This window comes from Cavia porcellus, unplaced genomic scaffold (genome assembly GCF_034190915.1).
Source record: "Cavia porcellus strain 051 isolate PalLab524CR breed Dunkin Hartley unplaced genomic scaffold, mCavPor4.1 scaffold_19, whole genome shotgun sequence".
NCBI lineage: Eukaryota > Metazoa > Chordata > Mammalia > Rodentia > Caviidae > Cavia > Cavia porcellus.
Genome location: NW_026947502.1, coordinates 1,793,798 through 1,820,955, shown reverse-complemented (window position 1 = coordinate 1,820,955; position 27,158 = coordinate 1,793,798). Strand labels below are relative to the sequence as shown.

At 58.0% G+C, this 27,158-nt stretch overlaps 1 protein-coding gene across 2 annotated transcripts in view; it reads right to left on the bottom strand.

Moving 5' to 3' along the window:
* Positions 1-12,688, bottom strand: part of Adamts2 (ADAM metallopeptidase with thrombospondin type 1 motif 2) — a 187,995-nt gene extending 175,307 nt beyond the window's left edge. For both annotated transcript variants that reach the window (XM_063230484.1, XM_063230483.1), the window contains exons 1-2: positions 11,946-12,688; positions 10,788-11,188 (exon numbers count right to left, since the gene is read on the bottom strand). In XM_063230484.1, coding sequence (XP_063086554.1) covers positions 10,788-11,188; positions 11,946-12,051 — 507 coding nt within the window. In that variant the 5' untranslated portion in view covers positions 12,052-12,688. The remainder of the gene's footprint in view (positions 1-10,787; positions 11,189-11,945) is intronic.
* Between the last annotated feature and the right edge of the window lie 14,470 nt (positions 12,689-27,158).

Sequence of the window (27,158 nt, the reverse complement as noted above, 5' to 3'; positions counted from 1 at the left end):
GTATCTTCCAAATGCGCACAGGACAGAAGTAACGGAAGGTCTGGGAGGATGAGGCTGGTGCAGTCTGTCCCTCTCGGGGGTCAGGACAGAGGGCGGGGTCCAGCAAGCAATGAGGGGCCTGCAGGGGTGTACAGTAGAGATGCTGTGGGGGTACCCCCATTTTGTTCCCCATGCAGCCATGTCCTCCAGGAAGCTGCCTGACTGGCAGGGAGGTGCTGCCTGCCCCCTGCTCTGCACCCCCACCCGCCATGCTGCCTGTGTGGGGTCTCCCCCCTGGGCCTGCAGAGTGAGGGACAGAACCAGTGGCCACATAAGAACACAAGATCCCAGCTCCAGACTGCAAGCACTGCTGGCTCTTTTCTCCTGGCAAGAGGGTGTGATTTTCTATCTAGATTTCAGCTCCTTTGCTGATAAAGATGGGATCTTAGAAGAGTAGGAATCAGAGGATATTGCCTTCACACGAAATCCATCTAAATCCTCAAGCAAGCATTCTATGAAGCAGAGAATTCTGGGGGCATTCCCATTAGAGCCAGCACAGAGGAGGGGAAGAGGAGGAAAAGGAGAAGGAGAAGGCACAAAGCCACGGGTTGCTCAATGTGGCTCTGAAGGTTCTCGACGCGCAGGTTGGAAATGAGAATCCAAAACTGTCCGGGTTTACAGACAGCACCACTGTTTACCTAGGAAGCCCAGGGGAGTCACAGAGAGAATTAATGAGTTTAGTCAAGCTGCTTGATAAAAAAATAATTATATAAAAATCAATAGCTTTCCTGTAAACGACAATAGATGGAAAGGATTCAATTTGCATTGGCAAAAAGAAAAAAAATCCTTGGAATAACCTTGATTTTAAAAAATGATGGCATGAGTTAAACATGTGGAATACTTTACTGCGCTGCATGACAGCAGAATTAAATAAACTGAACGATAACTACGTTCCTGGTAAATACAATACATTACACCAATTCTTCCTGTAATTAGCTTTTAAGTTTAATTTAATGTCAATCAATCCACAAGGGATTGTTTAACTTGACAAAACAATTCAAAAATTCATTTGAAAGAACAGATGTGACCAGGCAAGAAAATGCTTGCAGAGGAGGAAGGATCCGGCCAGGCATCCCCACAGCACAGGACAGCAAGGACATAGGCAGGCGTCACATAGCAAACGCATTTTTAAAAATGGAATGAGACACAGGTAGCATTCACTTCAATAGTCTGCTTCATTTAACGTCATGCATCCAAGAGGTTATCAATGCAGCCTATAATCGGTGCTAAACTTTTCCTGTGGCGGGTAAGAGTGTGATTTGAGGTGCAGTACCTGCCTACAAATGCAAGGACCTAGGTTTGCTCTCCAGCATGACAAAAAGAATGAATGAATGAATGACCTGTAAAATGCCTTACATTTGTTTCTTTGACAGCAAGTCGTTAAAGTCTGATGTGTATTTTACACAGAGAGAAACTCTGGGCGGAAACCGCACGTTTCAGTGGCTCTTGGCTACTGTCTGGGACTGCGTGGCTTCCGAGTCTCTGGCGCAGTAGCTGCTGTGTTTTGAAGCTGACATGGTGAGCACAGCTTATTCCTGGAGCAAGAACAGATGCCAGGAAAACAATTCATCTGAGGCGTCCCTTAACCTGAGGTTTCCTTTGCACACAAAGGACCTGGGGCGTGGCATGACCTATGCACACTCAGTCACAATCATAGGGTGACACCTGGGCTGGTGAAGGACAGGTTTCGAGCATGTGCCAGCGACCTTGAGCTGCCTGCGTTTGTGTGGGTGCAGCACAGTGACACCACTGCCCAGTGACACATACCCTAGACGGGTCTTTGTTTTTAAGCAGGGCACAGCTGGACATACACACCAATATGCTCAGGACTCAAGCCACTGCCCATCACAGCTGCAGAAACTCTGTCCCTATCAGACTAGCCACACGGACCCTTACACGGTGCTGCATCCAACATACATGCATCTCACTGTCTACGTGGTCCCAGTGTCTGTTTCCAGAGGAGAAGGGCCCAGCTAGGTGAACCCTCACATGCTCCGCCATTGGGAGCTGGCCCCGTGAGTACACATGGCCCAGGCCCTGAGGTCCCCAGCACAGAACCTGCAGGTCGGGTCGGCTCCCTGAATGGGCCTCAGGCAAGTTGTTCCTCCTCCTCCTCCATCATCATCGTCACATCAAGCCATGTCTTCAAGGCTCTAAATCCACATGCTGGTAGGGCGCATTTTCCACAGTCACCACCTCTGAACACAGAACAAAGCCAGCATGCTTTTTCATCAGGACGGGGGCTCCACCGGCACATGCCCCCTCGGCAGTGCTTTCCCGAGCCATGGCTCCGACTAAAGCATAAGTAGGGGTGGCACTGTCATGTCCAGACCTTTGCCACCAAACACATCTCTGCGGAGTCACACTGCAATGGTAGTGGACAGCACAGAGACATGCAGAGGAACACACAGCCCTGGAGAGGCCAGTGCCCATCCTGGAGGAACGACTGCTACTCCACAGGGTCCCAGAGCAGGAGAAAGCAGACAGGCAGGGCTTCCCTTGGTCACTGCACATGCAGAACAGCTCAAGCAGGAGGGCTGACTCTCTCACCCGGGTGGACAGCAATGTGCACCCAGGCCACAGGAGCTGCAGGCGCTGGTGCCCACGCCTCAGGAGATTGCGATGAGATGCAGGTGGCAGTTGCATCGGGAACACTCCTCTTTCTTGGCAGAATATAAAATAATGGAGACCAATACCTGATGGCTCTGTAGGCCCAGTGAACTGCAGAAACAGCCAGGCTGTCCTGAGCCTCCGCCTGGGCTGCATGGTCATTTAGTATCAATCACAGTCTTCCGGTGCCCGGGGAGGGGTGCTGACAGGCTCTTCCTTCTATCATCCGATGAGCTGTGTCTCCCAGAGTCGTGGCCCTGGTCCCAGCTGTGTAGCTGTGGGGCAGAGCTGAGCACATGAGCAGCAGCTTCTGGCCCAGATGTGCCAAGGCCACTTCTTGCTCAGCAACCACCAAAATACACAGGGTGGGGTGGGGTCAGCACAGACCACCTGAGCTCTCAGCTGTGCCCAGCCCCTGCTCCTGGATGCCAGGGCTGCCGCTGCCTGCAAGCGGAAACCGCGTGCCCCGCTCCACCTGCCCTGGAGTCAATGTGCAGTATAATTGAAATTCATGGATGAGCCTGAGGAGCTGGCTCCAGGGCTAGTAATAACTTCTCCATATTAATGGCAGCGTCGCAGAACCGCTGGACAGCTGACATTTAATATGAAACATACTCAGCAGAGCTCGGGGCTCCTACCTGGACCCTCCCATTCCTGAGGACCAGTGAGGGAGGGGAGCCACAAGGCAGCGCCAGAGGACAGAGGGCTGGGGTGGCCCCCACACCTGCACCCTACTTCAGGACCCATGGCCACAGAGAACCCTGCCGAGAACACACACATGCACAAGCATACACACAGGGCACACACACATGTGGCTCCTCTAATGCACACACAAACCCATAACCTCCTGAGCGCACACTTATGCCTACAGAGACACACACACAAGCACCTACAGGTGCCCTTACACATGTGCCCATTTATACACACGCTCATTCCAATGCACACGTGGCAGACTCATGGACACCCACACACGCTGAGCTACGCATGCATACACATACGCTGCCGTGCACACTTCTGTGCGCACACATATCCCTACATACCTGACGTGCACATGCATGCACATACTTCCACACACACTCTTCATATGTGACCACACAAGTATAGATACACAGGGCCCCGCCCAGGGCTACAGAATCTCCTGCCAGAGCAGGAGATTCAAGTTACAAAAGATGCTTGGCTTTCTGTGCAGAACCCGGTCCCCAGGAAGCCCACACACCTGCCCCTACGGCTCGTCCCAGACCAGACAGGGAGGTGCAGGCCGCAGCTCAGACCGCTACGAAGTCAAAGTGAAGTTGAGCAGATGGAGTGGGCATGCTGGGCCCTGGGGCACACCCCAGGGCACCCAGAAGATGAGCCCTTCCCAACTCCTCCACTCACACCTGCTGTGGAACTCTGGTCCCCACTGCAGGCCTGGGCAGAGACTCAGCCACTCCTACTTCCTGCCTGACTCTCGGCCGAGAGGACTTTTAGTCCCCCACTCATCATCATCAAGTGCTGGGGCTTAGAGGAACCCAGAGGTCCAAGCCGGCCACTACAGGAGGAACCAGAACCAGCACACAGAAATGAGTGGTGCCGACAACTCAGCCCCCAGCGGCAGAAACACCAGTGCATGGCAGGGGCTGGTCCAGGGAGAGCAAGTGTCCCTAGGCTCTGGCCCAGAGACCAGGGCGTGGCCTCCCCAGGGTCCGGGCTGACTCCACATTCAGGGAAAGCCCTACAGATCTGAGTAACTCTCCTGGGCCTCAGGGTCCTTATCTATAAAATGGGAGCAGCACCGGTGAGCTTATAGGACACAGCAGGGATTGGGTACCACCACTGCTGGCTTTCCAGGGGCATCTCTCATGCAGAAGCCCTCAGCCTGGGCACAGCAGGAATAAGGATAGCCCAGCACTCTCTCATGGGGTGGACCCTCATGGTCTGCCTCCCAGCAGCCCTTGCTCCTTCATGACCTGTCCACCGGAAAGCATGTGACTCAGGTTGGAGCCAATCAGCACGTTTCATCCCTGAGCCATGGCAAGTGGTCCCGCAAAGGTCCCGTGACCTAAGCCTGCCTGGTTAGGGGGCACTCAGCGGGGGGTGCCTGCTGTAAACTCGGCCTTCCTCCCTCTTCCCCACCAGGTTGCCTCACAGGGTGTGGGAGCAGCTGCAACCAAGAGGGTCCCAGAGCAGGACTTGAGCAAGGGGTTCAAGGCACCACACTCACTCCTGAGTTCCCTCTCCCAAGCCCAAGATACTACCCTGGCTGGAGCAGATTTGAGTACAGCCCTCTCAGGGAACAGGGGACCCACGCCCTGCACCCTGCCCCTTGAGCACAGCCCTCAGCAAGCCACCTCCATCTCAGCAGTCACGGATCCACCACACATCCCTTGTCCACCCGCTGTGGGGAGAGCCCCTCGGAAGCCTCTTCCTTCCACCAAGTGGGCCCCAGTGAGAGGCGGTGGTGAGGTGGCCAGGAGGCTGCGGAGCTGCAGGCTCAGGGACATGGGCCACATGCAGTGGGACGAGACAGAGTGGCCAAGGTGAAGATGGACTGTGTCCTCGACTGGGTGTCACAGATAGCCCCTGCCACTAGCCTTCGCCAGCCAGTGGCCTGCTGACGCCCCCTGCACCTCCATATCTGCCTCTAGGAGCACCATTGGGACCCCGGGAGGTCTTCACACAGAGCCTGTTGGGCCCCACAATGTCAACAGAGTCAGAAGCACAGCACAGAAGTGCAGCCCGGTTCCTGTCTCCCCTTCCCCGACGCCACCCCCTGCCCTGCTCCACCCGTGTTAAACCAGAGGATCCAAACTCACATTCCAAACCCAATGCAAGGCTAGGAAACCAGCATGACCATGTAGGTCCTCCTGCACCTTCGGCCACCTCCGAAGGCCCTGGGCTTAGCAGCAGAGCACAACAGAGAAGTGGGCCAGGCCTGAGCGCTGGGCACAGAGGAACCTGGGCATACCACCCACCCAGGCTGCAGCTGGACTCCACATCAGTTAGGAGATGTCATGAGCAGGGACAGGACAAGGACCCACAACCGAGGACGGCTTCCAGGATACGATGTCACTTAGCCAAGACCTACGGAGCGCAGCAGGTAGGGGCGGAGAGCTGGGGACAGGCACAGCCCACCACTGGAAAACTGAAAGCTCAGGTGACAGGGCACAGCCATAGGGGGTCCGGCGATAGACGGTGACAGACAAGGCTTGTGGTCCCAGCCGAGCCACAGAAAAGAGAGGGGCCAGAGCACCAGGCCCACCGCTTTGGATTTTTCTTTTTGAAGAGCAGTAAAAAGCAAAGAGGTGACACGATTTGACAGATGGCTGCTGCATGGGGCAAAGACAGGGCATGAGGCCAGGTGCGGTAGGCAGCCCTGGGCGAAGACCAGGGTGCAGCCCAGCCGTCTCCAAGACGAGGCTAGCTGGGTATCAGTGCTCTAGAAGAAGGGGCCCTGGGACTCCCATCCAAGCGAAAGGTGGGGCGTAGAGGATGGCACAGAACATCAGGATGTGTGGGGAAGGTGCCCCCAAGCAGCTGCACAGCCGAGCACTACTGAACTCCTCCCACTTCTGAGGTGGGGTGTCACAAAGGTGGGCACAAGACTCAGCATCCACATTACAGATGGTTGAACAATGATCCAGGAGGTGCCTGGACTCTTGCAGGGCCCATTCAGTTCAGAGGACGTACTCCTTGGAAGATAGGTCAGGCCCAGGGCTGCTGAAGGCTCCCACACAAGAGGGGCGCATTCTAGAATGATCTGAGTGGCTGGACTGAGACAGCGCATTCTGAGTTGCTGGGTGCAGCGTGCCTGAGGCTAACCTCCTCAGAACCCTCAAATCACTGCGTCCATCAAGTCCTCTGCAGGCTGCATCCACCATGAGCCAACTTTCTGTCACTTAAAGTGAATCCGAAGGAAGGTAGCCAGCTGAGGGGAGGTTGAGACTGCCACAGGGGCTACGCAGATGCTTCAGCAGTGGCCAGGAAGGACCCCACTCTGACCTGAGGAGAGCCTCTCTCCAGCTACTACCCCCTCTCACTGCAGAGCGGGAGGGAGTGGGACCCTGAGTGGCCGGCTGGACCCGTCACCCCAGCCCCAGCCCCGGGACCCGTCGGCACCTGCAGCCCTCTAATTGGGTCCCTAGTGACAGCTGTGCCTTCTCCCTGTGTCTTCCAGTGATTCCAAATGCCCAAGACTGGCTGTTTGAGTACTGACCAGCACACCGCCTGCACTGGCCCAAGAGGCAGCAGCCAGCTTCCTCCTTGCTGTGGACCCAGGGCCCTCTGAGCTTGGGACACACTGAGGCTCGCGGGGACCCCTCCAGAGCCCCCACAGGAGGTGTCACCTGCTCTCAAAGGCCCCAGGACCAGATCAGTCCTCAAAGGCCAGACCCTCCCTACTGCCCTCGCAGGCAGCAATCACTGGGTCCAGCGCTGAGGCAGGGAGGTCCCTGGCCCCACAGAGTGAAGGACAGAAGTGGCAGCTTCCATCCACTAGAGTCCCCACTGTGGTGACCTGGCAGCGAGGCATCTGGATGCTCACGAGCTATGGCCCACAGCCAGTTCCCAACAGCCAAAGGACACTCAGCCCACGGGCCGCTCCCGAGCCCTCACTCACACTGACAATGGCCAACACTGCCAACCGAGGAGCCCTCCAGGATGGAACAGGAGGGGCCGAAAGTGTACTATGAAAACGTTCATCTTTGTTCTTTTCGTTATCATGCAGGGGAAAAAAAGTACCATGACCCTGTGGTCAGACAGACGTGTGTTCAAATCCTGGCTGCCAAGACTACAGCCAGCTCTCTGGTCTCCTGAGCCTTGGTTTACCCTTCTGCAGAATGGGGATGAAATCAGGACCCACTCCACAGGCCCTTATGAGGACAAAACAAGGCCATGGGACAGAAGCGCTTGGCCCGGCTAAACACTGTCACGATTATTACTCCTTATGCCAACAGCCTCTCCTTGGGCTTTCAATCAGTGTACAAAAATGATGCACAGTCTCTGCACCCGTCCCTTGGCCCCACTAGAACCACCTCTGCAGCAGCATAATGTGCGGGAGACTCAGCTCAGCAATCTCTCCCCGCGGGATGGGCAGTTTCTGCTCTGCCCAGAGAATACTACGCACAACTCCTGGCCGCTGTACTTGAGGCTGGATGTCATACTCAGCAGCCCCTCCATGAGTACACACACTGTCTTTCGGCCCAAGACTTTGGGCGTCACCCTAGAGAGTCTGAGTGACACACACAAGATCCCGCTAAGGTTGGTGGGAAAGGGCAGCATGGCTCCACCAGGGCCCACAGGTCACCACAGAGCAGTGCCCAGATGCAGCCGCACCTGAAGACGTAATGCTTAGTGAGCTGAGTAGGTCCCCTCATGTCTAAACTAATGTGAGTTTTCTGTCACCATAGCTGAAATGACTCTGACTGCTACAGTGACATGAGTCCCTGGCACTAAATAGGAGCCCAGTACCTCTGGTAACGACAACTAGAGCCTGCCCTCACCTCAGAGGAGTGCGCAGTCTTCAGGATCAGGATGCCAATACCTAATGTGTGCCACGCACCTGAAAGGGACCTAGTTACCATGGTCCTCCACATGCCGCTCGGGGCTCTGCATGCATGCTGTGCATGCAAAGGATCCAGCCACGAGCAAAGTGCTGGGTCACACTAAGCTCTTCGGGCCTCTTCAGTGTCCCATCCAGAGCTCCCGGTCCCCAGGGGACGCAGCTGCCGGCTCTCCCTTTTCCTGTGACCTGTGAGCTCACTGCTCAGAGCAGAGCTTCACAGACCGCTCTGGGAGGAACAGGGTGAGCAGGCCTTTGGCAAAGCCTCTTGAGGTCTCCAGGTAGATGCAGAGCCTGGGCCTCCCCCGGGGAGCAGCTGAATCTGCTTGGTCATTAGACCCTGCAACCCCAGGTTTCAGGCATCTGCCATCCACCTGGGAGAAGCGCGGGAGGCTGAACTCAGGGCTCAGGCAGCACAGGTTGTCACTGGGCCACAGGAAGTCTGGGGGGCACAGGTCACTGCTCCCTCACTGCATCTCAGCATCCCCCACCCACTCAGACTCGGGAGCCCCAAGGCACAAGGGCTTGACTCCCGCCAGCCCTGGTGAGGGACCGCACGCAAGTCACTCAACCTCTCGGAGCTTCATACAGCATCTGCACCCCCAGGACCAGGCTTCCCCCTGCCACCTGCAGTGTCTATAGACACAGAAGCACCCTGTGGTGTGGAGCCCTGGCTCCTTGGCCAAGGGAAATCACAGAGGCACAAGGGGACTTTAAGGGCTAAGGAATTAACTGGCATAAAATTGCAACAGATATACATTTTTCTCTTAAAAGACCAGAACAAATGGAGAACTAATAATGGTGGCCTACTGCCTTGAGGCCACTATGAACTGGCCATCAAGGCCAGTCAGGCGTCCCCAGGGTTCCTTCCAGCCCTGCAGACGTCTGACCCCTGTGATACATTAGCATACCTGTCCTGCCCCGGCCAGCCCACACCTGGCTCGTTGGTACACTCCTCTCTCCAGCTAGCCAGTCCGCCCGAGACCCCATGTGGAGAGCCCCAGGAGCACACCCAAGCCAAGGACACCCTCACCCCCACCATTCCCACCCCCATGGGCAGGGGTCTGCCACATCTCTGAACAGGACCAGACATCTGAGGGGTGGCTGAATGAAGAGGAATGAGGCACAGCCCTTCCTGATGCACTCCAAGGCTGACAGCAATCACACCCACGTGCGCTGTCCCTCACCTTACCAAGTCCCCAGCGAGTCTCCTGGCATCGGAAACCCGCCTGCAGCGTAAGATCAGACACACTGGGAGCCCCGGGGCAACCCTCAGAGCCAGCAGGGAATACAAACAGCTGTCCTGCGTCCACCCTACTCCTCCAAGGACATTTGCAGTCACGGATTTGCAGCAGGCCCAGCTTCTAACTCACTCCAACCACAGGCAGTGATTTTCTGAAGCAACAAGTGACGTTTCCTGTGTGTCCATAAAAAGAACACCAGTGGTTACAGGCTGGGGGTAATGGCAGGCTCTGCGGCCAGCAGGGCCAGCGGGGCAGCCTGAGGACCGCCAGGCTCAGGGCCCGGAGGCTGGCAGCACCCGGGCAGCAATTAGAGCAGAACCCACGGTGGGCAGCTTCAGATGTCTGGCCAGCACGGCCGGCCTGACCACCACATACCCAACCCAAAATAGAAAACTGCAGTGGCTGCTGCCGTGTGCCAGGCCCCGGCTGCGGGACTGTGCTGTACCACCAACGTCGGCCTCCTCCCTGCGCACTGACTGGGTCCCTCCAAGATGCCCTCGCATTGAGCCACGGTCCCGCTGGGTCCCTGAAGCAGGTGGACATCCCAGGGCTCTGGTCATACTGGGCAGCCCCACGATCCTGAAGGAGGATCCTGCCTGCCTCTCCTGTCCTTCAGGGACTGCCCCCCAGAAGATCAAGCAGCTCCCAGGCACCAGACACTCCCCTTGGCTCCAAATGGAGAATACTGACTTTTCAAACAGCCAGCTGGAGTTCAGCAGGAAACCACAGTGTAAAATCACTGCCTTGTAAAATCACTGACCAGCCAAGGGCAGAGGGTGACCAGGCACCTTGGGATCACAATCTGCCCTGGGGCTGGTATCACTCACAGACACAGAAGCAAGAATACTCACTGCCAGTGCACGTGCACACACACACACACACACACACACACACACACACACACACTCCACATATCCATGCTCTAAAAGCCACAGAAGCTCACTCAACAGATACGAGGATACACAGGTGAGCAGAAACTCAGAGACGCCCCACGCTGGAGAGGGAAGGGCACACTCCGGGTTCACACGGGTATGCCAGCACCCAGACACAAGCACACACCATTCCAAAACTCGTGCAAGTGCACACACTTCCGAGACTACATGCACACACACAGAGACACCGACTTAAACCTGTAAACCCTGCACGTAGGCACGGGGGTAAAAAGGAGCAGATTTGGGGCTCCCTAAATCAACCCCTCAGAGAGTCAGAAACAGCTTGCCCTCCGGTCAAGCTCAGCCTTGCAGGTGGTCCCTAAGCACCCGGTGGGCAGGAAAGGCTGGTTCTCAGCTCAGGCCTGCCCCTCCCAAGGGGACCCCGGGAACCGGTCCACCGAGGAGAGAAAGAACAGTGCTCACCAGCCCGTCGCAGTTGCTGAGCGCCACGGAGGAGGCTTTAGCCACGCCGGCCACGTCCCCGACGTAGAGGCAGGTCCCGAGCAGGGGCTCCACGCGGGTGGCGCCCGTCTCACCCTGCCACTCCACGGTGGCCCCGGGAGCCACGAGGCGGCCGTTGGGTCGCAGTCGCAGGTGCAGGTCTCTCCCGAAGACCGTAACGTTGTAGTAGAGGCGGCCACCGGAGTCCTCTTCGCTGCCCCCGGGGAAACCCGAGGTCTGGACCGGGGCAGCCCTGCGGGCTCGCGCCCCCGCCCCAGCCACCGCTGCTGCCGCTGACACCACGTGGGACACCAAGCGGCCCTGGGCGTCAGTGCGCACCGGCACCGCCAGGATGCGCTCGGCTCCGCGCCCCGGGGGCCCGCCTGCAACGGGAAGGGGCGTCAGATCAGCAGACTTCGGAGCCCCAGTGCTCCGCCGCAGAGCCCGCACCCCAGCCTCGCCCCGAGGGGTGGGAAGGGGCCCTAGCGCCCCGGCTGGGCCCTCGAGGACCGCGCAGCCGTGGACTCGCGCTCCTGCCCCACTCCAGCAGGGGCCCCGCTGGCACCTGGAAGTCCCCCGGGATGATCCGGGCAGAACGCCCCGGCCTCGCACCCACAGCCCCAGGCAAAACACCGGGCTGCGCGAAAGCCGTGCTTGGTGGCCCCCGCCCGCGCGCCTCGACCCCGCGGCGCCCTGCTGCCTAAGTGCCCAGCGGGGCCTCCGAGGCCGCGGGGACGTGGCTCCTCGCGCACGGGCGGCCTGTTCTCGGGGTCTGGCGCGGCCCCTCTCCCCGCCCGCTGACAGGCAGGGGTAAGGCAGGGTCCCGCGGATCTCCGGGGATCCCCTCCGGGGCGCCCCGACCAATCCCGAGGGCCCGGGCGGCGCACTCGGTCCAGCTCCTCCCGAGCGTCCCCGGACGCGAGCACTGGCGCCGCCTCGCCCGGCTGCCCGGACCCGCTGCCCGAACGCTGCTCCCCGCCGCGGGCTCCGCCGACCCGGGCTCCGCGCCCCGCGCCCCCCGCGCCACCGCCCCGGCCCCGAAGTTGGCCAACTTGGCCCCGGGCGGGGCGCGCGGAGTTTGCCCAAGTCGGGCCGGGCGCGGCGGGGGAGGGGGCGCGGGCCGCGAGGACCCGCACTCACCTGGGGCGCCGGCGGCGGCGAGCCGGGCGTGCGCGGGCGGCGCCGGGCTCAGGAGCGGCGGCAGCAGCAGCAGCAGCAGCGCGGGGCAGAGCGGGCGCCGAGCCATGGCACCGGGACCGCGGCCGCGGCCCGCACTCGCAGCCGGCGCGAAAGTTCCCCGCGCGCCGCCCAGCCCACATCTGGGGCCGCCGGAGCCGCCCGCAGCTGCAGCACCGCAGGGCGCGGGGCGGAGGAGGCGGGCGCGGGAGAGGGCGGGGAGCGCAGGAGGCGGCGCGGGAGGCGGCGCGGGAGGCGGCGGGAGGGAGGGCGGGCCGGCGCGCGGCGCCTCCGCCTGCGGTGACCCGGCGCTTCTCCGCGCGGCCGCCGCCTCCCCTCCTCGCGCCGCGGCCCCGCCGGCGGAGCAGAGACGCCCCGAGGCGGCGGCGGGGAAGCGCTGCGGGCGGCGGAGCGGGCGGCGGGCACGCGGGAGCGGCCCCGCCCGGAGCAGGGCGCCGCGCCGCCTCCTGCGCCCCGAGCCGGCCCGACCGGGAAGGAGGACGCGAGGGCGAGGGCGGCTCCGGCGCTGCGCTGGGCCGGCCCTGCCCTGATGGGGGCGCCCTTCCTGAGCTACTCCGAAAACCAACTTTCGCCCTTCCTTAGAAAGACAGGACCGCGAGACCCCAGCTCCTCTCCGCTGCAGCCTCAGGGCACAGTTCTTCCCGCAGGACTGGGGCTTTGGCCCCCACTCGCGGTCGGGGTCCTGCCCTCACCTGTTCCATGAGGCCCCTGGCCCGTGCATCCCACCCCCGCCTGAGATGGGCTCTCCACACTCCGCCCACCTTTTCCAATTAGCACCTGAGACAGCTCAGTTTATGCAGCGCAGGTGTGCTGTGGGCTCCCTGCCCTCCGCAGGGCAGCTCATCCCCCTGGCCTGTAGTCACTCTCCCACCAGGCCGCTCCTGGGCAGCCCCGCAGGCATGCGGCTGCAGAAACATCCCCAGCCCCTGCTTTGCTTTCCTGGAGCTGAGACACAGACACCTGTCCCTTTGGTCCTTCATTCTCTCTGCCCGGGTCTGTGTGGACCTTGGTTAGGGCCAAGGGATGCAGAGATGCCTTAGGCCCCGCCCTTGCGGCCAGGAAACTGGTGTCAGAAGGAGGGAAAAGCGTGACTTGCTCAGTGGCCGGGGCTGTGACATCCTACCCTCAGTGCTATCATTCCTGGAACCCAGGTGCGAGGCCCCTGCTTCTCAAGAGCCATCTCCACCTGGCAGCTGTGCTCTGTATGTCACCCAAGGGCGCCGAGGCTAGTTGTCAGCATTAACTTTCTTACCACTGAGCCCCCTTCCTGCTTAGCCACCCCTAGAGGGAGCAGCCTCCTTGTAGCTGTGGAAGGTCCTCTTCCCCTCACCCCTGCAAGTGCGGCTCTCATGACCTCTGATGACCTGGCTGGTTATGGACAAAGTTGGAGCTGGAGTCAAAGGGTCAGAGGAGAGATGATTCCAGAGCTGGGCATGCAAGAGGTCCCATGAAGATGAGGGCAGCCAGCCAGCCAGGCCAGAGTGGCCCTTGCTGGGCTCTGTCCTGCTTCCCGGGGATGCACTTTCTGTGCTCCGCAGAAGCAGCATAAACAGCACCAGCCCCCAGCTCGCTTCTCTGCTGTGTTTATGATCACTGCCGTGCTTCAGCAATACCGCTGCATCTTCAGGGGGTGCTTAATGACTTACTTACCTTTTTGAGGGTAAATCACTGTCATCCATGACAACCCCAGCCTCTCACCAGCTCACTATGAATCAAAGACACACGCCCCTGCCCCAGTAAATGAAAGGGAAGGGGAGAAATCATTGCTGCTGCCGTCTGTGAAAGGCCAAGGCTCTCCAGCAAGGGCACTGGGCATGGAGATGCCAGGGCCGGGCGCAGGTGTTTTCTTTGGTGTAATCAGGATGAAAGCAGAACTGAGGAGTAACTCTCTCCCTTCTCAAGGGGACAGTTGGGTCCATGGAACTAAGCTATGTGATGTTGCTTCGGGACGATACTGTCTCCTTGACACTCCTGGAGGCCGCTTCTTCCCATGTCACTCCCTTCCGACCCAGGCAGAGCTCTGACCAATCCCCCCTCCACAGGACCAGTTCCAGCTTCAATCCTCCCTGTCATCCAACAGTCCCGGAAGGACACTCTGAGAGAGGCAGCGGATAAAGCAGGCACATACACAGCAAGCCTTAAAGTGAGACCCTCCTTGGCCGGCACTCAGGGTGGTGAGATGCATTGCAGGCTTCTGATCACCCATTCTCTGCTTAAAAGCAGTGGCCTCTTTCAAAACTCCGGGCTGCCCCTGTCCTCCTTGCCTCTGGGAATTGTCACCCAGCTGTGTGTCCACATCTGCCTGCAGCCACCTCTCTTCCCCCAGGTGACACATGAGATTCAGGAGCCCTCAGGCTGCATCCCCTTGTCTTAGGAACCGAAGACAATAGGACCCACAGGCCTGAGCTGAGGTATGCACCACAGGTGTTTGCGTTTGAGCGTGCACATCTCCAGGTCCAGCTTACAAACTTAACACAGGCCCCACCATTCCCTGTCGCCCTATACGCATGACTGTCGCCACCGTGCTTCCCCTGTATGGGAGGAGGAGTTCTGACAAACCAAGGGCAGACCCTTCAAAATCTGCCCAGAGATGCATGGTGCAGCAAGAGAAAGGGAACTGCCCTGGTCACCTGGGGTGCCATGAGGCCCCCACATCCTTCCTGTTCCCTGCAGAGGCCAGGAGGCCCTCTGCTTTGCTTCTGGCTCCCGAGTCACACAGGCTGGCAGTGAAAGGGGAGACGTGGGTGGTATTTGGCCAGAAGATTTCTTTGTTGTCCTGTTCCACTCAGAGACGCTCTGCGGCCCTGGGAGCAGAGACAGAAGGCTTGCAGTTAGGCTCAGTCAGCACTTCTACGTGGAGATACAAGATGGAGGCCCGGACTTGACGTGGTGACCCGGCTCATGGCCAGCCCATCATAGGGTCCCTCACATGTGTTCCGAGTAGCGGAGAGTAACCCTAAGGAGACACCTGCACATGGCAGGCAGGGACACCCTAAGTGCAAGTGGACCGGGCTCTCAGCCCAAGTGTGCTTGTGTCCGTGCTCCCCTGGGGCCAGGGCGGGGTCTCAGCCTTCCTTCTGGGAAATCTGTGTATCTCTTCCAGTGTTCCCAGCTGCCTGTAACATAGCCAGCTTAAATTGTAGGGGCAGGTCACACAACAAGACATCCCCAGGGACAGCAACCCCAGACTCAGCCATGGCACCAGGCTGTCTGTATGTTCTCTTTGTGGCTGGCCACATAGAATGCCAAAGTGGCCCACGCAGAGATATCTCACTGGCCCCAGAAGACCAAGGCTAGATGTCATGTCCAGCTGTGACGGGGGCAGACAAGGGTCACTGTGACAAGGGTCTCTGAAGTGGGGAGTGTCAGGCATCATTCCCCATGTCCCCCATGCCTTGTCTGCCTTTGTTTCCAAACAAGGGCATCGCACGGTCCCAGGCACACCCCCCCTGGTGAGCAACACACTCCTACGCTGCACTAGCAGTACAGCGGGCACAACCCATAACTTGTGAAAAAGTCCTGCAAGAAATGTGTGAAGGGCCTGTTTCCATGGACCCAAGCCTCTTCTAAGCCTGTCCAAACATTGTACAGCTTGCAACCTGAGGGGCTCATCCAGTGGGCATGGCCTCAGCCTCAGCAGGTGCCCCAGGTACTCTGGTCCCTGCGGCTTTAGATCCCAATGTCAAGTTCCTTCTGCACAGTCCAGCCTGACCCTGCCCAGCTCACAGTGTCATGCTGAGGCTGGCCATGGTGCCCACACAGAGCCTGAGACCAAGACCCCGGTGGAAGGAAAACTTCAGGTGCAAAGTCAAAAGCCACTGGTCATCACTAAATCCACTGGGGGCTCCCTGGGGACCCCTGCTGCATTTCTGGGAGCTTTCCAGAGGAAGCAACCTCTTCATTGCAAGGCCCTTTCCTGGCAGAGTGTTGTTCTTGCATCCTGAGAAGCTCCACGTTCCTCCATAAAAACACAAAGACCCAACATCAAATTCCAGGACACTTAAAGTATCACTCATATGAGAACTGGTCACCTCCATCAGGGTGTTCCTGGCCCCACAAGCTCGCTGCCATGAGCTGTCACTGTCTCCACCCATCCCACCTCTGCTCTAGTCCTCCTGTGTCCCCACTGTCTACAGAGGCAGGTCCCCAGCCAGAGACCAGGGGCATACCGGCCCCGCCCTGTCTGTATCTCCACTGAGAAGGGGTCCGCTGCCACTGCTGCCCTCTGATTAGCTCTGCCATCCACTGCCTCGCTGCCCCTCTCTGTGCGACCCTCCTTGATGGGCAGTGCACTCCCCCTGCCCCTGCCAGTGACCCACACACAGCTGTCATCTGCACTTGTTTATAAGGAAGGGATCACACACTCGAGTCCCTTCAGGCTTGGGCAGGGCTGGGGCCTGGCTTTATTTGTTCTCAGCTGAAGGCCAATCCGAGCAGCTTGGATAGTGAGGTGGGCCTGCTCTCGGACAGCTCCCTCGCCCACGCTGTCAGGTTGTGGTCCTGAGCTCCACCCTAGCTCACCAGCGGACTACGGGAGTCCTGAGACCGGCTCCGACTCCGACTCCGTCAGCCTCTGGGGCACTGGCTTAGCCTCCCCGGACCCCTCTTTCTTTAGCATACAGTGGCATCACTCACCACATCCGTCACCAGTGGGGTTGAGAATCCAGCGACTTAGGACAAAGGAAGGACTGAGTCCTAGTGGAACAAGAACCTTGGAGCGCATGCTTGTAGAACTACAGTGCAGTCAGTCCATTGCAAATCGAAATTATCCAAGGGAAAAAAGTGCACTGAAAAATGCAAAACAGCACGTCTCGAGTATACCGAACCTCCGAGCGGCCCGCTTGGAGCACCAGCCGCCCCACCCGTGGTCACAGGGCCTGCTGGAGCTGTGCTCGTGGCCAAGGAGCCGCCCTCTCTTATCCACACACCTAGAAGAGATCCAAGTTCAAACGTGGTTTCTACTGAGTGTGTCACTTTCACACGGTTGTAAGGCGGGGAATTCTCAGTGGAAGCGTCATGAGCGGGAACCATGTGTGGCCTGAAAATGCTACAGAACGCTTTGGTCATGGCCTCTTCCATGTCCACTCTGACTTTAGAGCCAAACCCAAGCGACTCTGTGGGGCATGAGTGAGTGCAGTTTGGGTTTAGCTTAATAACCTCCCGGGAAGTCTGGAGACTCACAAAACACAGCCTAACACATAGTAGATGCTCAGTAAATATTTGTGGATCAAATCAACAAAATAAAATGATTTCCAAAGACAGAGGCCACGCAGAAAATTTAAAAGGCCAGTGATATGGCAGGCATAGAACAGAAGGAGGAAGGGTTGGGGAAAGTTTGGGCTAAAAGCCATCCAGAAAAAAGCCAGAGTGAAGAATGACAGCCACAGGTGACAGCAGAGGAGACGAGGTGGGTGGGCACCAGGGACCACAGAGGAGCCAGGCTTTGCAGGTCTCAGACAGGAGCCCCTCGCCCTGAGTGGTGGTTTGACAGTGCTTAGGGAATTAAGAGCCTCACTGGGACACTGGGTGGGGGCTTCCCAGGTCCCTTCCAGGAGAAGGATGGTGCACACTTCTGCCCCTGGCCCCTCATCTTCCCTTGTGCTGGGACAGCTGGGCCACAGCTGGGATTAGGAGAGTGAGGCTGCTGGGAGCACTGGGGTGGGGCTGCATTGGTGAATTAGCAGAGCTGTCTGGCAGCTGATCTCCCTGCATGCCACCCCCAGGTTGCACCGTGACACTGCCACCTGGGATGATGCTGCCAAAGCTGGGCGTGGTGGCCCCCGAGGGTGTGGAGCCAGGTTGCACCCCGCTGCCTCCAGCCCCGGCTCCATGCGGAGCTGGAGCCCCGGAGCTTCTCTGAGCCCCTGAACTCCTGGTGCAGACTTGAGCACCCCATTTTAAGCCCCTACTCTTGATCTGGGACAAAAGCAGAGCCATTAGCGATTGCTTAAAATGCAAGTACCTCAGCTGATGCAGAGGGGCCACCAACTGGCAGCCCACAGGGCTTTGTTTTTTATCTTGAGTTTTTTGCTAAGATTTTTTAAAAATCAAAAGATTTCCCATGGAAATATGCAGCTCCAGCTTTTATGGGAAGAAGAAGCGGCGGCAGCACATCTGGCCACGCTGGGCTTCGAGGCCCAGTGGCAGCCGGGCGCTGGAGCCGGGGGCTACCACAGACTCTGTCTCCCCGGCCTGCGCTGCCCTCACTCAGTCGCTTTGTCCCTCGCTGCCCAGCCCAGCTAGGCCTTCTGTGCAGGGGTTCCGGGGAGGAGTCACCCCAGATGGCCCCGAGGCGGCTGGCCTGGGCTCCCCAAAGGTGTGTGCTGGAGCATAGGCTGCTGCGGGGGTGGGGGTGCGGGGAGCTGGTTACCACAGGAGAACCCCATTTCAAATTAGGGGGCTTGCTGATAAGTTAATATGAGTGGAAAGCAAGCAGCCAGTTCAGGCAACTTCCCCAGGAGGGCGAGAATCATTTGCACATGCATATCGGACACACACACACACACACATGCTTACACTGCACACACCTATGCAATGGTACATGTGCACAGATGTGCATGCAGACACATGTTGACCTGCAGCCCATGAATACCCACAGACCCAGACATGCAGACGTGTGCTCCAGATCCCACACAGGACTCTGGCCTCCCTAATTGCATTTCTGAAAATGAGAAAGAGGAAATCGAATGACTGTCAGGCGGCTGCTGTTCCCCCATGGCGATTTCCCATCTCCGTTCTGAAGGGCCAAGGCGGCTCCGGACTGCTTAGCAACCCTCGGCAGGTCCACATTGCTAGCGAGCGTCCTGGCCTCCACCAGCTGGCCTGCAGAGCCCCCTGCACACCCTCCCTGAGGGGCTTCGGACAGGAGCTGCAGGCATGTCCAGGGGCTGCAGGGTGCTGGGCTGCCGCCACCTCCTGGTGCTGCTGAAACCTCAGAGCGGGAGCACAGTGCTACCCACCGACACAGAACCAGCTCCAAGCCCAGGAGCCCTGTGCAGCTGCCACCCAGGGGACCCGTGTCCCTGGGTCTGGGCAGTTCACCCTCTACCTAACCTTCCTCCCTCTGACCTGCAGGGCAGACCAGCATCTGGGAGCCCCTCCTCCTTCATTCCATGTGGCATCCCAGACAGACCCCAAGTGGAAGCCACTGCTAACCATCCTATCACACTCAGTGTTGGCGCAGGTAAATCCGTCTTACCAACCACACTGTTGTTACACCTCTGGGCAAGTGAGATCGTTTTCATACACACATAGTGAGGTGTCCCCATCCCTAAATGGCACGGGAAAATGGAGATTTTGAAACCAATCACAAGTGTTGGTTTTCGTTCACTTCCTTGATCTGTGAGATGAGCAAGGAAAATCCCAGGGACAGTCAAGTCCCAGGGTGACCCAGCCTGCTCTGAATAATCAAGCCCCTTACTCCAGAGTTGTCCTGGAGGGTGGACTCACCAGCTCTGGACGTCCAGCTGGGGGAAGCCCCAGAGCTCTGGGAGAGTGTCAGGAGGGTTGGGTGAGGGTCAGGCTTGCACATTCAAAGCCTGCAGAAGATTCTGTCCACCTGACAAAGGTACAGGAAACAGATTCCTGCAGGAGAGAAGACCTCTCTTTCACTAGACACTGGGCTCAGACTCCAGCCTCAGTGCAGTCCGGGCACTGGGCGCAGCCCCACCAGGTACAAGCCTCGGCCTGACTGAGCCCCAAGCCTGGGGCTCACTGGACCTCGGACCCTGCCTCCCCTCAGCTGCACCCCAGGGTGCAGACCTGAGTTCTCACCACAGTACCAGCTTCCCCTTCTCTGCCTGGGAAAGCTAAGGCTCCCGAGAAAACGCCTTCTGCAGGAGGCTGACTCCACCAAGCAAGCTGTTGTCGTAGAGAAAAAATAAAAACCTCCAGCCTCACTTATAACAAACTTGGTCTGTTGTGCAACTTTGCAGTACAGAATGTACATGTGCCCCCTCTCCCCGCCGTTGCATAATTTTCCAGCTGTTTTCGGGAATATTTCATGTCTTTGTCTGGCAGATTTCACAAGCCATATATAAAAACCACATATATATGTAGCTAGAGAGATGAGCCTGTGTGCAAGGGTGCCGCGAGTGTGAAGTGAAGGGAGGGAGGTGGGGACCAGACTCGGCAAAAAGGCAGCTGAAACAAGTGTAAACATTTCGAACGCCACCTTCTAGACGTCTGGGAGGGCAAATGAACTGGGGCTGGAGGCAAACTTGCAGGGAGCCGCGTCCAGGGAGCCGGCTCAGGCTTGGGGGTGCAGCTCTCCCTCTGGAGCCGCCTGACAACGCCAGCGCTTCCGCTACCAGGAGTCTCCGTGCCAAACCTTGCCAAATAGCTCTCCTTCCTCCTCCTCTTCTTCTTTGGTCTGAAGTTATTTTTGTCTTTTATTTTTTTTCTTGAATTGACATGAGAAAAGATTTCAAATGCCAGTGTTTCTGGGCAGTGTCACCCGGGATGCCCAGTATGGGGCAGAGGGCCTCAGGTAACAACTCCCCACGTCTCCGGTTGGGCCCACGCAGGGAGGTGAGCTCTACCTTCCTTCAGAGAGGAATCTGTGTCCCATCTGTTGGGCCTGCCGGGGATGAGTGTCACCCAGGAAGACACCTTCCTCCTGGAGCCAGAATCAGCCAGGATGGCAGTCGTTACAGGGAGCCAGCTAAGCAAGGAGCCCTCAGGCGTGTTAGGTCCACACCCCACACTACCAGGGAGGCCCCTGAAGGGGAGGCTGACATTCTGTGTCTGCCCCTCCCCGCTGGGGCTGGCCAGCTACTGCCCCGCGGACACAGCCACACAACCCTCCCTAGAGCCGCACAGTGCAGGCGTCTGGAGCAGCACGGGTAGCTCAGCTCCATGTCAACTCATATCAGGCCCAGAGTGCTGGGCCAGCAGCTCCCGGGGCAGGCTCACCTCACTGAAATGCCCAGAAGCTTCTAAAAGCCGAGGAGCAAGACATGAGGCTCAAAGCTAGCACCCATCACTTCCAGCTAGGCTCCATCAGCTGGGGGAGACTCACTGCCCAGCCCCATGTGAACAGCAGGGAAGGACACCTCACACAGGGATGTGAGCTGGATTGAATAGCATCCTCCAAAACGTAGGTCCACTTGAATGGTGTGATAAGTTGCCAAATAATTAAAATTATTTTAAAATATTTTTTTAATCAGTACCGGAGATCGAACTCACGACCGCCTGCTTGCAAGGCAAGTGCTCATGCCACTGAGCTAAATCCCCAGCCCCTATTTTAAAATATTTTATTCATAATTAAAATATACATTCAGTGGGAAAGGACAAGTGGGTCCCCATGAACCTTAGGAAGAGACCTCGCTTGGAAATGAGGTCTGTGCGGATATACATTAGTGAGCTCGCTCCAGATCAGAATGACACAATCCAGCATGACGGATGACCTGCAGGAGACATACTGGGAGGGTGCTGAATGCAGCAGAGTGGAGCTGAGGACTGCCAGAGCCAGGACGGAATGAACAGTGCCCCTCCACAGGGCTGACCTCTGACCCCATGTGACTGTACAGAGCTAGAGCCTGCAGAAGGTAACCGGGTGAGAGAGACCCTCCAGGGCAGGTCAGCAGGCCTGGCAGCCTCACAGAAAGAGGAAGATTCCTCTCCTGCACTCTCTCTGCCTCTCCTCCGCTCTCCTTCCTTCCATCTCCCTCTTCACTGTGCAGGACATGGCGGGAATTTGGCCTTCTGCAAGTCAGCAAGCCAGGCCTCGGAGACCAGCGTCTGGGGCTTCCACTCCCAGCACTGTGAGAAGTGCGTTTTCCATGTGCCAGCCCCCGCGCCCTGGCGTCACTAGGGCAGCCTCTGCGACAGAGCCTCGAGCCCTAGGAGCCAGGAGCAGGTCAGGGAGCAGACTGCAGAGAAGCCAACCCTGCTGGTGCCTTGCGTCCCGACTTCGAGCCTCCAGACAGTGAATTTCTGTTTTCTTCCCTCATTTGACTTTGTGATGATTTATTATGACAGCTCTGGAAAACCAGTGTCGGACAGGTAAGGGGCAGGACACAGTCATGAAGGTGCCACTCACTCGCCACCCTGCTATTTTGACTGTGTCCCCCAAGCTTGTGTGCTGGAAACTTAACCCCCAGGGCACAGATGCAAGGGAAGTGGGCCTTGGGCTGTGTTCGGATCAGAGGGCTCGCCCTCCTGGACAGATCAGGGTGGGCTCTCGCTTGTCCACTGTGTGCGGGGACAGCAGGAAAACCCTGTCCTCAGCCTCCCAGTCCCCACACCCATGAGTGATCTTCAAAATATGCTTACACAGCTATTCCCTTACATAGCACAACCCAGACCAGATGCTCCTGCTGCAAAATATGCTCACCCCACCCTGACACCTACCAACATCTGCCTAGGCCCAGCCACCAAGGCCGGTGGCATCTCATACCATAGGTCCACGTGGGGCTCTGCTGGATTCAGAGACCCGTGGAGCAGAGGACAAGTTAGCTGTGCCCCGTCTACCTTCCGCTCCTCACATGCAAACCCCACATATCACGGGCACCCCATAAACACTGCCATCCACAGGGGAAGGTCTGTCTGTAACAATTTTTTTTGTACTGGGATCAAACTCATGATCTCATACTTGCCAGGCAGGCGCTTACACTGCTGAGCTAAGCCCCAGCCTGTAACAGTGCTTAAGCCCCGTTGGGGAAGCACTGGCAGGTGCCACTACCCTCGCGCAGAGCAGAGAACATGCTGCAGCCTCCACCATTCCCGTGGGCGGCTTTGAGTCTGCCCCCAGGAGATCCTTCATTCTCCTTGGCTGCTTCTGACAAGGACCCCGGAAAACACACCCCTCACCCTCAGCTGGTGGCATGGCCAGCCTGCCTGGTAGGTCAGACACTTCATCCAGCCCGACAGCCCTCTCTTTTAGTCCACACTGGTGGGCTCTTGTCAGTACAGCTCTCCCTAAAAGTGTGGGTTTCCCATGTATCTGACTCTGAGCCAAAAGCCATGGCTACAACTCATTTCCAGACAGGACCCTCAAAAGGCTTAACTGCAGACCAGGGCTGCCGTAGGGCCGCACAGTCCACCTTGCGGGTTACCACAGGCTGCTTCATCCTTCCGGGTCTTCGCAGCAAGCAGGTGTGTCTGTGACTTGACTTTTTTCTTGGCTGAACCTTGAGAACCTTCCCCTGATGGGAAGACTCGAGACTGGCATCCTCTGCTTTTCCAGCCCAGCCAGGATTTCCTTTCTGAGCCATTGACAAGTGGCCAGCTGATCCTGGGCCATCTCTTTTCACCCTCACATCAGCGCAGGCAGCAGGAGCCAGTCCACACCATCAAGGTCCCACTGGACATGCCCAGCCCATGGCTACCAGCGCATGTGACACACTTCCTGACATCCCAGGTATTGAGGTGACAGTGTGGCAGGTGCCCGGCCCTCCACAGCTCAGGCCATCCTTGCTTCAGCTGCCTACAGCAGTTTCTGGTTGCAAAGCCAATGCCACGGTGCAGGTTCTGTCCTAGGTACCAGATTCCGTAGCGGTTAACCAGTGCCATAATAGCACTGCGTAATAAACCACCGGAAACCTGGCAGCTCCCAAAGACAGTGATGTATTTTAGGCTCACAGCCCTGCTTCTGAGCCTGCTTCCTGGGGCTCATACTGAGGGGTGCAAGGGATGCTCCTGTCACAGGGGAGTCGGCCTTCTCCACCGAGGGAGGAGAAAGACCCAGTGCCTTCTAAATCCTGAGCTCGGAACTGGCACCGTGGCCAAGCACAGCAGCAGCACACACCTGTCATCTCAGCTCCCGGGGAGACTGAGGCAGGAGGATGGCGAGTGTCGAGCCAGCCAGGGCAGCTTGTGAGGCTGTACTTCAACATCAGCAATAAATATAAAGGGCTGGGGATGTGTCCATGGTAGAGCACCCCGACTTTCCAGCCCGAGTTCCACAAAGGAAGGCATCTCCACCCACATTCCACTGCCACACAAGCCACAGAGAAGGCCACCCCGGCCCAGTGGGAGACCACGGATCTGGGCAAGGGGAGCCCCCAAGGTAAAGTGACCCAGCACCTCTCACTCTGCATCTCCGAGCCTGGCCATGTTTTGGAAGTACAAGCTGCTGCCACAAGTGAACCAATTCCAAACGGTGCAGAGAGAAGGCCTGAATCCTCTGTGAGCCTGGGTCTGCAGGCTGATGGAGCTGGAATTGGCGAGGAAGACGGGAGTCCCGGGAGCCGGAGGAGGAAGCGGTGTCCCTGGGCCCCGACCCTCACAGCTGAGTTGCTGCTGTCTCCCCTGGGTCCTGGGAACTGTGCACCAGCCTTGTCCTCTGTGGCCGCAGGCTTGCTTGGGACAGGCAACCAGTGTCCCTCCCATGTGAGAGTCCTGTCCCTGCTGAGTGGGGGAACTTGAAACAGATCTATCCAGCTGTCCACAGTGGGTCACCAGGCCGAAATCAAGGCACAGCATGGCTTCCTCCTTCTGGCCTTCCGGGGAAGTGCGCCTGGCCTCTGGGGCCTCTGGTGACTGCCACCCCCTTGCCTATGGCAGCTTCCATGGCTATGTGTCCGCCTCCTCCATGTATGTGTGCATATGTGAGTGTGCTCAGGCGGGTGTGGGGGCCATCCAGCGAGCCCAGGGTCATCCGTGTAATCACGTCTTTGAAGATGCTTTCCCGAGCACGGTAAGGATGTCACCTCCACGCACAACAGAGACGCACTGGAAGCAGGAAGTCAAGTCAGCCAGGCTCCAGGAAAGGGCATCCAGGGAGAGGAGACACAGCAAAGGCAGAGTGAGAATCTGCACGCGGTGGGGGACACAGGCTTCCTTGGTCTTGCAGGGACCCCAAGAGCTCACGCACAGCTCTGGCTAGGAACCCACAATTAAGTCTGGGCTAAACATTGCTTTTCCCTAATGAAAATGCCTTTTGTCCGAGGCGCTGTCCCAGGAAGAAAAGCCCTGCTTTGATGAAACCAAGTTCTTTAAAATGAAACATTTTATCAAAAGCCATAACACAATCCCTGGGAAATTAAACCAGGAAGACAGACATTCTGAATGCCCCAGACAGTGGTTCTGATTTTTTAAGTTGTCAGTTAAATTAAAGCTGGGCCTTAGAGATTCCATGCTCTGCTTGCCGCCTTGAAGGAAATGTTCCACAATGCCTGGCATCGCAGGCTCCCTCCATGGCGCTCTGGGCTGGGAGGTGGGAGCCGGGAAGCCAGGGCAGCTGGGTGCCCTCTAGCAGGCTCTGCCCCAGCACAGTGGATGGCTCTGCCTTGACCTGTGACAACTCAGACACTGACAAGGACTAGAAGATCAAGTGCTGTCAGAGTCAAGGGACAGAAACTGATGGATTGATTTGGGCAAAAAGAGAACTTATTAACCATCCAGGCATCGTTGGAAATGCCAGTCTTTCTTTCCCACTGACCGCCCCTCTTCCGGTGAGTCACTGCCTTCTCAAATAAGAAGTAGCCTCATGATGCCAAGAAGGCTGCCACAGCACTGGCCTCATGGCCTTACAATGCTAAGCCTGAGGAAGAACAAGCTGCTTCCACAAATGACACTTAGTTCCAGATAGCTGGTGGATCCAGACAGGGTCAAGCGCTTTATCCTATGCCCAAGAAGGCACCCAGGGGCCAGGCCTTGGTGTTGGCCTAGGGGCATCCACCCCTAAAACCAGGTCTGGCTCAGCTTTGCCCCAGTTTCATTACCCCCAGGGGAGGCACAGGGGTGTCTCCTGCACCCCTCCGACAGGCTGACAAAGCGTCCGTCTGCTGACTCACAGAAGAGGTTCACTCTCATTTCTAACATGGGCTATGTGGTGCAGGGGTTCGGTGCACCAGTCGGGCTGCTCTGGGCCACCACGGAGCTCGCCTCTGCGTGGCTCTGGAGGGCGGAGAGCGAGCACAGCCCTGGCGTCTCCAGCTTCCAGACGTACAGGGTCACCCTCAAGGCCCGTCCTTTCCTCTCTCGTGGGAACTTTCACTGTCAGATCACAGCTCCCCCTCTGAGGCCTCACTGAACCCTGGTCACCTCCTGACAGCTCCCCACAGTACCCGGCATGGGGCACGGGGCACGGTCAGGCGTGCTCTGTCCCTGAGGGTCAGGGTAACTGCGACGTACCCTGGTCCTTTGTGTCGCCCCATCGGCACACCTGCCCGGTGACCATGAAGAATGGGTTCGGGTGTCTCACGATTCTGGAAGCTGGGAAGCCCCACAGCAGGGCAGCCGCGCCCAGGAGCGCGCCCAGGATCCGTCCTATCCAGGTGGATCGCAGCAGGGTGCTGATGCACATCCGGAGAGAGGGCAGAGGAGCTGCTTTACAACAGGTCCTGTCCTGAGAGCCCTGTCTCATGCTCCCCAGACCTCAACCCAGGCCTAGTGTGGTCCCCACGACCCGCTGACCCCCACCAGGCCGCATCACCTCCCCTGCCTGTGACACCAGGCACCAAGAACACATGAAATCAGGGGCACAGACCACACCCAAGTCAGAGCAGCATGAGAGCTCCAAGAAAAAACAGCTCAACAGGTCCCTGGGAAAGGGACCCCCAAGATACACTACAGTGAGCGCTGAAGACCCAGGCTGGGAGCTGTCTCACGTCTCCCACCCCACACATCACAGCCTGCCTAGGGCACAGACTTTGGGTCCACACGGCCCTTCTCCCAGCCCAGCAGCCGTGCCCGGCCCCCAGAATCTAGACTTAGAACCCCACCGGGGCGCCTGTCCCTCTAAGGCTCACACCCTTTGCCTCTCACCATACTCCCCTTTCCTCCTGCCGACCGTAGGTCCAGCACAGCCCACCCCAGGCTCACATGAAGCCCTTTGGGGACTCATTTATTGGAAATGGGATCTTCCCACGTCACACAGCAGCCAGCAGTTACAGAACTTCTACGATACACGGCTGGGCTTGACAGCAGAAAGCTCCGCATGCTGCCTCTCGTAACAGCTGCTTAAAAGCCTAGCACCACGATTTGCTCGGCTACCCTTGTATTTATTGACATTTAGACTGCGTGCGAGTGTGTGTGCATGCGTGTGTGTGCGTGTATGTCCGTGCATGCGCGCGTGTGTTGCATGCACGCATGTGTGCGTGTGTGTGCGTGTGTGTGCGTGTGTGTGCGTGCGTGCACGCGTGTGTGTGCACGCGTGTGTGCATGTGTGTGCGTGTGTGCGTGTGTGTGCACGCGTGTGTGCATGTGTGT